The 12,108-nt window shown below is 49.5% G+C and overlaps 1 protein-coding gene across 1 annotated transcript; it reads right to left on the bottom strand.

Moving 5' to 3' along the window:
• Window positions 1–446: 446 nt before the first annotated feature.
• LOC138243454 (NACHT, LRR and PYD domains-containing protein 1b allele 2-like) lies at window positions 447–11,647 on the bottom strand. The gene is made up of 9 exons (XM_069199085.1): window positions 11,587–11,647; window positions 5,793–5,890; window positions 5,545–5,609; window positions 3,899–4,113; window positions 2,824–3,071; window positions 2,492–2,614; window positions 1,828–1,981; window positions 1,304–1,348; window positions 447–1,217 (listed from the first exon to the last, which is right to left on the bottom strand). The coding sequence occupies exons 1-9, from the start codon at window positions 11,618–11,620 to the stop codon at window positions 913–915; spliced, it is 1,287 nt and encodes a 428-aa protein (XP_069055186.1). The 5' UTR covers window positions 11,621–11,647; the 3' UTR covers window positions 447–912.
• Window positions 11,648–12,108: the final 461 nt, after the last annotated feature.

Here is a 12,108-nt window from a genome sequence, read left to right as displayed (position 1 = left end):
GACTCAGCAGAGCTGGACTGTTGTTCACTCAAGGGCAGAGATTATTGGTAAATGTTTATGATACGCCTTGGTGCTACAGAAGTTTCATCTGAAGTGCAGCACCTCCAACAGCACAGTGTCACAGAGCTCCAGAGGGAACAGCGCCACCTGCTGGTCCACAACCTCCACACACAGCAGCAGCGTCCTGGTTTCCTTACAGTCTCCCAGCCTTGCTGAGCTCCGAGCTCTGAGGGTATCAGGCTACAGAGTGGCAGCTCTGCTGTGTTCATGGGCTGGATCAGTGCAGGCTCAGAGGAGCCTGTGTGACCTTTGTCATGGAAATATAACTATCAAGGAAGCCACAAGAGAGAGTTCTCACCTGAGTAAGGTCTTTATTTCAATATTGCAATATTGGGAACCCTGCAAAGTGCAACCAGAGACTCAATTTGTTACAAGCAGTACAGGGTTTTTATAAGACGTTGCGCTGTAAAAAAGTTCAGCACTTGGTCCCTTCTAAAACTTCCCCTTTCTCTAAGAGAAAACAGATTACATCATAGAGCGAGAGAAGAAAAACTAGATTTGTTATTCAAAGCTTATCAGTTACTTTCAGCTAATTCTAATGACCCAGACAGCATATATTGTTTTGGTACATTGTCTTCTAAACTAACCTAAACAGTGTACTTTGTTGACGAACTGTTTTCTAAAATTCTGCACGTACTGTAGCACAGCAGTTACATCCTTGAAATATATTATCTAAAAGCACCAATATATTTTTTTCAAAGCTCTCTACATTTTTAAGAATCAATTTACTTATTAGATTTCCACTTCACCTTCCTCACGCTCTCTGTGTGGCTCAGGGGCGTTGCTGTGAGCCGAGAGAGGACGACTGTGTGTCCCTCAGGAGTGACTCCCTCATGGTGAAACACTGTAGTCCTACAGGGTGTCCTTACGCTCCTTCTCTATCTCAGCTGCTCCACAAAGGGCTTCAGTAATTCCTTGTATCACTGGGTCGTTCCGAGGAATGCTGGCCATGGCTTCCTTAACGACGTGAACAGACACCTCCGTTCCGAAGTGGGAGACGATCCTGTGGGCCAGGTCCTGCTTCTCGGTGTCTCCCAGTACACCCCGGGGCATCCCCTTCTGGTGCAGAATGTTCTTCAGCTTCTTGTACTCGTCTGCTTCCAGCTCCTCGATCACTTTATTCAAGGCTCCTGCCCACCCTTCGCTGCTGGTGATTCCTGAAACAAACACAGACACCCTTCTACTGGCTGCTCGAGGGCTGAGGAACCAGCTCTAGATACTCAAAGAGGACAGAGGGACTCACTCTGAGGGGCAGAAGTCTTTGGGGTCCTGGTCTCAACAGCAGGGACTGCAGAGAGAGAAAGAGACAGAGCCATGTTCACCCTGAACAGCACAACACCCACAGGACACAGTCTCCCGTAAAGACACTGTTCACCCTGACCAGCACAACACCCACAGGACACAGTCTCTCGTAAAGACACTGTACACCCTGACCAGCTCTAGATACTCAAAGAGGACAGAGGGACTCACTCTGAGGGGCAGAAGTCTTTGGGGTCCTGGTCCGAACAGCACGGACTGCAGAGAGAGAAAGAGACAGAGACATGTTCACCCTGACCAGCACAGCACCCACAGGACACAGTCTCCCGTAAAGACACTGTTCACCCTGACCAGCACAGCACCCACAGGACACAGTCTCTCGTAAAGACACTACTCACCCACAGGACACACAAGATGCATCTCAAGTCAGCTATTGCCTGGCATGATTGTCACACTCACTAGCAGGCCATACTGACCTCTAACCCACCATGTTCTCAGTAGATCTGTTACCTGGCAGCTGCACAAAGCGCCTCCACACCCTCTTTTCTCCGTCCTTTGTGGCGCATTTCAGCAACACCAGGTCCAGACTCCTCGCACCGTGGGCCAGGAACACCTCGAACGTAGGGTGGAAATTCGGGCCATAACTGCAGTAAAAGCACTCGGACTGGAAGAACAACAGTAACGCTGTGTTAAAGAGCTAGCAGTCTGTCACACAGGCAAATCCTTTTTGAGCATGAAGTCAGCTGGACTCCCTCTACAGACTCTGTGACTCTGCTTTCTGCTTCTCTCTCCACTATCCCAATTCTCCTTGACCTCTGACATGACTGGCCACATCCTCTTCCTGTCCTGGGTATTTCAGGTGCTGCTCTTGGCTGGTTCTCTTCTTGTCCCTTGAACTGCTCTTTCCAAGTGTCCTGGTGAGGCTCTGGCCTTCTCCCCCCCGGTGTTCTTCACGGGTCAGAACTCGGGCCCCTTCCTTTCTCTGTGTATCTGCTGGATGGGTCCACCTGTTTCATTGTTTTGATGATACTGATGATACTCAGATCATCCTTTCATGACCCGAGTCTTTCCTGCTTCTCTCTCTCTAGATCTTTCAGTCTCTCCCTCATGCTCTCTCAACAGTTTGGGTCATAAAGGCCAGTGATCTCCGTCTGTGTCACAGGCGAACCATTACCTCAGGCTGGATTATCTCAGTCTTCTTGCTGCTGCTGGACACTCTGTACGTCGCTTTCGGTCTCAGTTTACAGCTTGAGCTCGTCTTAATGAGGGAGCTCCTGCAGTCCTGCTGCTCGGTGACCTGTGGAGGAGAGGAGAGGACAGGGTGACACTGCTTGGAATGGGGGAACAGAAACATGCCACGACGTCGTGCTGGAGAAACAGACGGACAGAGACAGGAAGTGCTGGAGAGACAGACAGAGGGACAGGAAGTGGTGGAGAGGTAGACAGGCATAGAGACGGGAAGTGTTGGGGAGGTAGACAGGCAGAGAGACAGGACGCCCCCTGTACCTGGCTGAGAAGTACGTTCCCAGGGAGCACAAACACGTTCAGCTTGGGTAGCAGGTCCACGCCATCCCCTGGCTGCAGGAACAGCAGCACCTGTCCCAGGATGCTGGAGTCCCACAGGCTCTTCACGAGGCCCCACAGGGACAGGCCGGCGATGGACACCCTCACATGGGTCTGTGTCACCTCCAGGGGCGACAGCACCTCAAGATTACCACAGCTCACATGGGCCACCGACAGGAAGTCACTCCTGCCTGCAGGAAGACACTGAGTGAGTCATGATTCCTTTGGCTGTTTGTTGTAAGACTGCTCACATCTTCACAGCTTCCAGTCCAGTAGGAGAGCCCCACGATTCAGTTACACCCCTAGACTCCACCCCAGCTGTTCCCTGTTTGTTCCAAGGACTCATCCCTCTCAGCTATAAGACTTTGGGCTCAGAGCAGTGGGTGCAGCACCTTTGTGGAGTTGGACCACCTTCGGTTCCGACTTGGTTAGTATTTGCCAGTTAGGCCTCAAGTGCCGGGTCAGTGAGATGGGTTTGTAAACCAGAGACCATCAACTCAATGCTGGAGGAGCTTGTCGTGGTTAAACCTGAGTACGTTGGCTCCAGTGTGATTCGACAATCAGTCACGTCCACAGTAGAGGACTGCCGGAATGGAGAGGCTCACAAGAGCCAGCTCTGCTCCTCATTGACTTCCATTCCAGCTCATCTTTCAACCTAGTGACATGACACGACACTTAGGGCTGAAGATCACTGATTATTTCTGTTAACGATGTGACATGGACTTCGGTGGCCATGAATAACTGAATTAAAGTAATGAAGCCTTTAACTGAGATTAATTAAGGGCCAGTAATGAAGACCTGGGATTGAGGTTCAGTAATGGATTGGAACAGATTCCAGAGGCTGGGGAGAGGGATGAGTCCAGCATATCCCAGAAGCAATCTCATCTTCATTCACACTGTTACACAGAGGGCAAATTGTCACCAGACTCCGTGGTAGAGGGTAGAGTCTCCTGCTGTAGCTGAGCTGAAGCTGTACTCACTGTCAATACAGAAACTGTTAACATCGCCTGAGACTCACGGTCATCGATCTCGCAGTGAGGTAGCTGCAGTTCCGTCAGCGCCCCCTGGGGGCAGCGGATGTCAAACGGGGGTCCTGCAGGAAGCTGGCCAGTGGGGGACAGGAGCGCCATGTCCCAGTGTGTGGTCTGATACTCCAGTTCGCCCCCCGACGCCATCACAAACACCAGCCCAGTGACACGGCACCAGAACTGACCCGCGGACGGGCAGAGATACCTGCACAGGACAGCACACTGTCAACACACTGCACAGAGACAGAGGACACCACACTTTCAACACTCCACAGAGACAGGGGACACCACAGACATCAGGGCATTGACACTGGAGACAAAATGAAGAAATTCTACACTTGCAGTACAGTGACACAAAGAGAGAACTGGGGCAGGACTGTGTGACAAAGTCACAGCACTGACACTGGAGACACAGAAATATAGAGGTTCCACACTTCCCTACTGCAGTCTGGCATGTTTATCCTTATTATTATTATTATTACTATTATTATTATTACTATTGCTTACACTTATATAGCGCTTTTCTGGACACTCCACTCAAAGCACTTTACAGGTAATGGGGACTCCCCTCCAACACCACCAATGTGCAGCCCCACCTGGATGATGCGACGGCAGCCATAGTGCACCAGAACGCTCACCACACATCGGCTCTCAGTGGGGAGGAGAGCAGAGTGATGTACTGTAGCCAATTCATAGATTCATGGGAATTATTAGGAGGCCATGATTGGTAAGGGCCAATGGGAAATTTGGCCAGGATGCCGGGGTTACACCCCTACTCTTTTTGAGAAACACCCTGGGATTTTTAATGACCACGGAGAGTCAGGACCTCGGTTTTACGTCTCATTCGAAGGACAGCGCCTGTTTACAGTACAGTGTCCCTGTCACTATAGTTGGGCATTAGGACTCACATGGACCGCAGGGTGAGAGCGCCCCCCTGCTGGCCCCACTAACACCTCTTCCTTAGCTAAGAAGAAGCTACTAAATTCCTCTCGTTATTGTTTTAAGGACTAATGATACGTGATATGAGTGCTCCGAGTGTTTAAGTTTCAGTCTGGTGTGAAAGTACACAGGAGACCGTAGTGATGGGCGAGACTGAAGCAATGTATCTATTTTAGTGTCATTTCTCCGTGAAGCTGCCAGGTTGCAGGAGAGCGAGTCTCTGGAAAAAGAGGTGACTGTGAAATTCCCTTCTGCTGACTTTTATTCATACAGATAAACTGCGAGTCCACTGCCATGGCAACTGAGCGCTTCCGCTGAGATACCGCAAGATACTTGGCTGGACCGGGATGACATTATGATTGACGGGCAGCTTAGCGAGTCAGAGGGAGGAGTGGCACAGGAAGTAGACCAGTTGCCTTGTGGGAAATGGAGTTTACCTAGACCGCTGTCGTGCAAGTGAGCAGAACAGACATCTGGCAGCTCCTCACTGGGAGCACAGGAAACTGTGCATTTAAAATAACGAGACAAACAAGGGGTCTGTATGTAGCATCGAGCAGTGTGTTCTGGAATTCTGTTTCTCCTGAAGGTCTTTCGGCCTCAAATTATGCCTTTTAGTGATGTTCAGGACCTCCTATGTTTTAATCTCATTTTTGCTTGTTAAGCAAAGGACGGCAAAAAAGACCAAAATATCAGGTACCTGTAGGTTTCTTTCCTGTTCTGAAATTTTATTTCAGGAGTGAATTCAGTCACGTTCCCCGGGACCTGAAAACGAATAGAGATGTCACAGGAGTGGAGGTAAAGACTCAGGTGTATCTCAAGTGTGGGAGAGGAGATTTCACAGGTGTGGAGGTAAAGATACAGGCAGGTTTATCTCCAGTGTGGGAGATGAGATGCCACAGGTGTGGAGGTAAAGACTTTTCCTGGAGGTACTGTACAAACACTTACTTTGGTTCTGCTAACTTCATCAGGCTCATCTCCCACAGACAGTGAGCCCCCAGTCTCAGGTATCCCAGACAGTGAGCCCTCAGTCTCAGGTGCTGGACCTGTTGAAAGAAAGAGCTGGGCATCACAGAGTGACAGGCGTGAGTCTGTCTCAGTATCTCAGGTGCTACAAACTGTTGAATACAGCTGTCTGATCTTCTGAGACGACCTGACTGCTGTTTTGACACCATCATCATGATAATGGGCTCGTTATGGATCTGGAGTGATGCTGCTCACTGTGTTTAGAGTCCACTGTGATTCTCGCGCTGTGCAGACATCTGGGTTCCTCTGCATGTTCAGAATCCCTCTGTTTCCTGTATTTTAGAATATTTACTTCATATCGAAGTCTAATCACACTCCTAGAGAAAGTGTGGATCATCCTGGATCAGAAGGGACAGTCAGTGAATCCGAGCGAACTCTCTTCCTGTTGTGAACTCATGACTCGCACTAATATTCTTACAGGACCTTGAGAGAGAGGGTCAGTGATGTAGGAGAGAGAGCTGTGTGTCAGTGTGCCGTACAGACAGAGGATCAGTGATGTAGGAGAGAGAGCTGTGTGTCAGTGTGCCGTACAGACAGAGGATCAGTGATGTAGGAGAGAGAGCTGTGTGTCAGTGTGTCGTAAAGACAGAGGGTCAGTGACGTAGGAGAGAGAGCTGTGTGTCAGTGTGCCGTACAGACAGAGGATCAGTGACGAAGGAGAGAGAGCTGTGTGTCAGTGTGCCGTACAGACTGAGGGTCAGTGACGTAGGAGAGAGAGCTGTGTGTCAGTGTGCCGTACAGACAGAGGATCAGTGACGAAGGAGAGAGAGCTGTTTGTCAGTGTGCTGTACAGAGAGAGTACTGTACTTCCTCTTCTCTATCTTCTGCAGAAGTTTTTTGTCCATCATGTCAGGAAAGACACTCATTTCTGCCACCATGTCCTCTATCTTCTCCAGCAGCTCTGTGACCTGAGTGCGGTCACCCCTGTTCTTGTTGTTGAGAACATGATACCTGTTCCCACACTTCTCCACCAGATACTGGAGCTCCTTCCCTCCTCTCTCAACGTGCTGCTCAATGGTTGTGTCTCCCAGTGTGTCCCCCAGGTGAACAGCACTATTGGGTCTCTCCAGACTCTCTCACTGAGGAGTTCCAGATGTTCCTTCTCTACTCTCCTCTGTTTCTCTCTCAGTGTGATGAGAGGGATCACCAGGAGGAGAGCGTGGGGTCCTGGGGGGCACAGAGACACGCTGTACACAGTCTCTTGTTTGACCTGCTCTGAGGTGGACTTTATATTATCCCACTCCCAGCCTGGAGTGTCGACCACAGTGACCTGCCTCCCAGCTACTTCACCCTGTCTCTTCTCACACTCCTGTAGCGGCGAGGCTTAATAATAAGGCAGAATTAAGTGTTCTAAGCCATCCCAAATGAGGCCCCATTTCTCTGTCCATCTCTGTGGTGCAGCCACAGAGAAACTATTCATGCAAGATGTTTTCTTTTGATAAGGACAGCTCCCAAAGGGGGATGCACTTAGCTAAGCCTGGCTATCATGATCAATGGTCATCCATTGGCGCCTATCTGTCTAGGGAGTGCCAGTTGGACATCTGGACTGCATTACTAAGTGTCAGGACTAAGTGAATCATATCTCACCTTGATCAACCAATCAGGGACTGGTAGGGCCGAGTAACCCACGTGGGACTCTGATGCCCATGGAACTTTCAGCCAATCAATGAGCTGAAGTTCCTCCAGGTAAAAACAGGCAACACAGAGAGCCTGTGAGATTCAGATTCAGATTCAGATTCAGATTCAACAATTCTAAAGGGAATTCAAAGGAGAATCCCAAGGGCAGGACATTCTCGCAGCGTGCCTCCTGACCATCCTGAGACTCAGCCCGGACAACCACGGAACGGCCAGTGTGTCCGAGTGCCAGAACTTTCCTTTGTTCTAAGAGTCTAGAGTGGAGGTTGGCAGAGAGTAACCAGCAGCAGGCCTCGTGAACAGGTCGGAACTGTGGACAGCTGAATTACTATTCAGAACTAGCTCTTCACCAGGAACGAACCGGTCCTCTTCCTGACTTGCTGGGACCCACAGTCATCTTTTCTCCTGTGCACAAACTTTGCTAGTTAAAGCCAACAGTGAGCATCAGCAGCGCACCGTCGCAAGCCGCACAGCACAGCCTGGCACGGAGCCAGAGAGCGCGGATTGGACAGCAACAGCCTGCAACTGTTTCTTTGTGCCCGCAGGAGATCTGAATCCCCAAAAATTGGATGAGTATTCAACTTCACTGCATTACAGCTCGAGAATTCAATTGTTATCCAAACCAGTTGATATCAATTTAATTCCTAAGAGTTATGTACTTGTTTTGAGTATCTAATGTAGAAGTTGTAACCAAGTTCACTTTACGAAACGGTCTAAATGAATGATATACTGAACATATGTCCTCTTGATATATGTAACTCTTTGTAACTGACTGAATATAGTCCTTTTGTATTCTGATAACCCTCTCGATAAGATCTGTTAGGTTTATATGCATATTCTATGTATTAATAAATGTATCCTCGTGTATAAGTACCTGTGTGTGCGCGTTGTTTGAGTTATGTCGCATGGTTGGATTCTAAAGCCATCAAAAGAATCAACTTTGTGATTTACTGCTACAATTAATAATTGTCTCAGTAAATGCCCAAACCCTACAGAACTGGTGCCTTAAGAGAGCCACTATGATTACATATTTGGCGTCCCTGAACTGGTTTTCCCTACACTCCTCAGTTACTCCCTCAGTGTCAAACTCCTCTGAGCCCAGGATGGTGTTTCCTGCTGCGCTCTTCCCAGCACCAGTCCTGCCCAGCAGCACCAGTCTTAGCTCAGAGGGACGGGGCTGGAGTCTGGGTTCGACTTCACTCAGTGCAACAGGAGGAGAGACAGGAGCATCAGGGAGGTGACACATGAGAGGAGACCAACCTCTCCACAGGTAAAAGGTGTACAATTTGCTCAAGTCATTTCTTGACAAACTTAACTTAAAAGTCATTATAATAATAATAATAAATAATAATAATAATAATAATAATTGCTTACACTTCTATAGTGCTCTTCTGGACACTCCACTCAGAGCTCTTTACAGGTCATGGGGATCCCACCACCGCCACCAGTGTGCAGCCCCACCTGGATGATGCTCCAGTCCTCTCCCCACACACCAGCTCTCAGTGGGGAGGAGAGCAGAGTGATGGAGCCAGTTCAGAGAGGGGGGTTATTAGGAGGCCACGATGTGTAAAGACCAGGGCGGTAATTTGGCCAGGACACTGGGGTAACACCCCTAATCTTCTCAAGAGATACCCTGGGATTGTTAATGACCACAGAGAGTCAGGACCGCGCGCGGTTTGACGTCTCATCTGCAGGACGCGCCTGTTTACAGTCCAGTGTCCCCGTCACTATACTGGGGCACCAGGACCCACATAGACTGCAGGGTGAGAGCGCCCCCTGCTGGCCCCACTCACACCTCTCCCAGCAGCAGCCTCAGTGTTTTCCCAGCAGTCTCCCCTCCAGGTACTGGCCAGGCTCACACCTGCTGGGCTCCAGTTGGGGCTGCCAGCTGGGAGTTGCAGGGTGATAGGGCTGCTGGCCATTATGAAAGAAACTTACAGAATGAACATCTGGGAATTATTCTTGGGCATCATGCCCAGAGTCGGCACAAGTACATTCTCCACCCTGACTCTGAACATCGGCGTTCCCCAGCGCTGCAAACTCAGCCCTCTCCTCTGCTCCCTGTTCACCCACGACTGCGTCTCCAGGAACAAGACAAACTCCCTCATCACATTTGCGGACGATACAACGATCATCAGCTTGATCACGAACGGTGATGAGTCTGCCTACAGGGAGGAGGTAGAAACGCTGACAGCATGGTGTCAGGACAGCAGCCCCTCTCTGAACACCAGCAGAACTAAGGAGCTGATGGTGGACCACAGGAACAGACCAGGCACCCATTCACATCAGTGGGTCCGCAGTGGTCCAGACTGTCAAATTCCTAGGTGTCATCATCACAGGCGACCTGACCTGGACCCACCACACCAACCCCGTAGACAAGACAGCGCCTGTTCTTTCTCCCCAGACTGAAGAAGTTCAGCCTGCCTTCACACATCCTGACCAGCTTCTACAGCTGCACCACTGAGAGCATCCTAACCGGCTGCACCACTGCCTGGTGTGGTAACTGCTCCGCCCACGAGCTCAGGGTCCTCCAGAGGGTGGTGACACTGGCTCAGAACACTACCGGCTGCGCTACTGAACACAGGGGATATCTACTGTGTTAATGCCTCAAGAAGGCCAGGTCCATCCTCAGGGACCCCAGTCACCCTAAACACAACTTGCTCTCTCTACTACCATCTGGAAAACGGTACTGAAGTATCAGACCAAGACCACCAGGTGTCAGAACAGCTTCTTGCCCCAGGCAGTAAGACTGCTGAACAGCCAACCACAGCAGACACCTGCAGTTACCTCCTTGAACTGACAGGGGGCACTGGCACTCTCAGGACACCTACGAAGAGCACTAAATACCTCCTACCCTGTACCCTACTACTGTCAGGACACCTCAATACCTCCTACCCTGTACCCCACTACTGTCAGGACACCTAAATACCTCCTATCCTTGTGTTGGTTCCACACAATCTGTGAATTGCAGTTGTGTAATCTGTTGTATCCCAATGTTAACCCCTATAAATTCCTGTCCTCCAAGTCTTCTATCCCTCTTAACGAGCCTTTAACGAGCTCGCAGATTTCAATGCTGACAACACCGCTGTGTGCTGTACTGTTCGTGCATCGATCAATAAACCTTGATTGATTGAGTGTTGGTCCGACAGTCTTGAGGAACAGATTACAGAGACTGAGCTGCTGTGTGATGGATTAAATCTAATCTCCCTGAGAGAAAACAGTTCAATTACAGCACAGAGGATTTAAACAGACACAGATCTGTGTGCCACTGTGTTAGTAACGCAGTACAGAGCGGAGCACAGTATGATTTTAATTCCTAACAGGACACAAGATGGTTGAACCTCTCAGTCTGATGAGCAGTAAGATCAGTGACTCAGTAATACAGCATCAATCACACTCACTCTCGGGAGTGGGAGGCTCTACTGTACACAGAGGGGGGTGGGAGAGGGGAACAAGCTGCCCAGCCCTGTTGTTGAAGATGATACCCTGGCTTCTCTCCAGACACAGCTGGATGAGCTCCTCCAGTCAGGACATGGGACTCTACTGTACACAGAGAGGGGTTGAGGGAGGGAACAAGCTGCCCAGTCAGGACAGGAGAAACAGCTGCATGAGACCCTGGAATCACTACTAATTATGGGCCAAATAAATTCCTCTGTTGTTCATCTGTACTGATTCCTCTCTGGTATCATCAACTGTACAATAAACATGGCCTCTGAGCAACAAACAGGAAACGATCATATCTGAGCATCATGAATACTAACAGTGTGAATCCAATACCATCAGCACACAGTCAGGTTTAACATCAATCATTCTACCTTAAATAAACACCTTATTAAAATATTTAGTGAATCCCAAACAGCTTGAGTTTACACTACCGATCTCTGATCGCTAACAAGAGAAAGTGAAAGTAAAACAGTTCCGGTCTCTCTCCTTGTTCAGACCCCGTGTGTCTGACACACAGAACACACTCTCAGCAGACAGGAAGACACTTCTCCAGCTGCTGCTGTGCTCTGTGACAGAGAAGAGACCCTCAGTGTCTCCCTTACCGACACTCTGACAGGTAGAACAAGAGAAAACTCACCAGGGCTGAGCACTAAGCTCCTAAACTCTGCCATCTCTCTCTCTCCGTCTCTTCCTGGTGATCTGAAGGGCAGGACTTTGTCCTCTCAGTGGCCCTTGATAAAATATTTAGTGGGTTCAGTTAATGATTAACTCACCAGAGCAGAATGAAGTCTTGGGCGCCGCCTGATATGAACATTTCTGGTATATCTCATCACTTAGGAATTTAAAAATACTTTAAAAATTATTTTTCATAAGGAAACTCTCTTGTTTGGGGTTCTGGAAAGTTGATCTAAAAGGATCTCCAAAGCACTTTACAGTCAGGGACCCCACTTCATCCCACCTGCAAACAACTGAGGAGAGGGAATTTGGGGAGTACAGACCGAACCCCGACTAAGCAGCACCCCTGACCAGCAGTCGGGACACTGGGGTCACACCCCTACTCTCACACACAGTGTCCTGATCTGTACTGATCAGCAGTCGGGACACTGGGGTCACACCCCTACTCTCACACACAGTGTCCTGAGATCTGTACTGACCAGCA

This window comes from Lepisosteus oculatus, chromosome 14 (genome assembly GCF_040954835.1).
Source record: "Lepisosteus oculatus isolate fLepOcu1 chromosome 14, fLepOcu1.hap2, whole genome shotgun sequence".
NCBI classification, from domain to species: Eukaryota; Metazoa; Chordata; class Actinopteri; order Semionotiformes; family Lepisosteidae; genus Lepisosteus; species Lepisosteus oculatus.
This window is presented reverse-complemented; position numbering and strand designations above follow the sequence as displayed.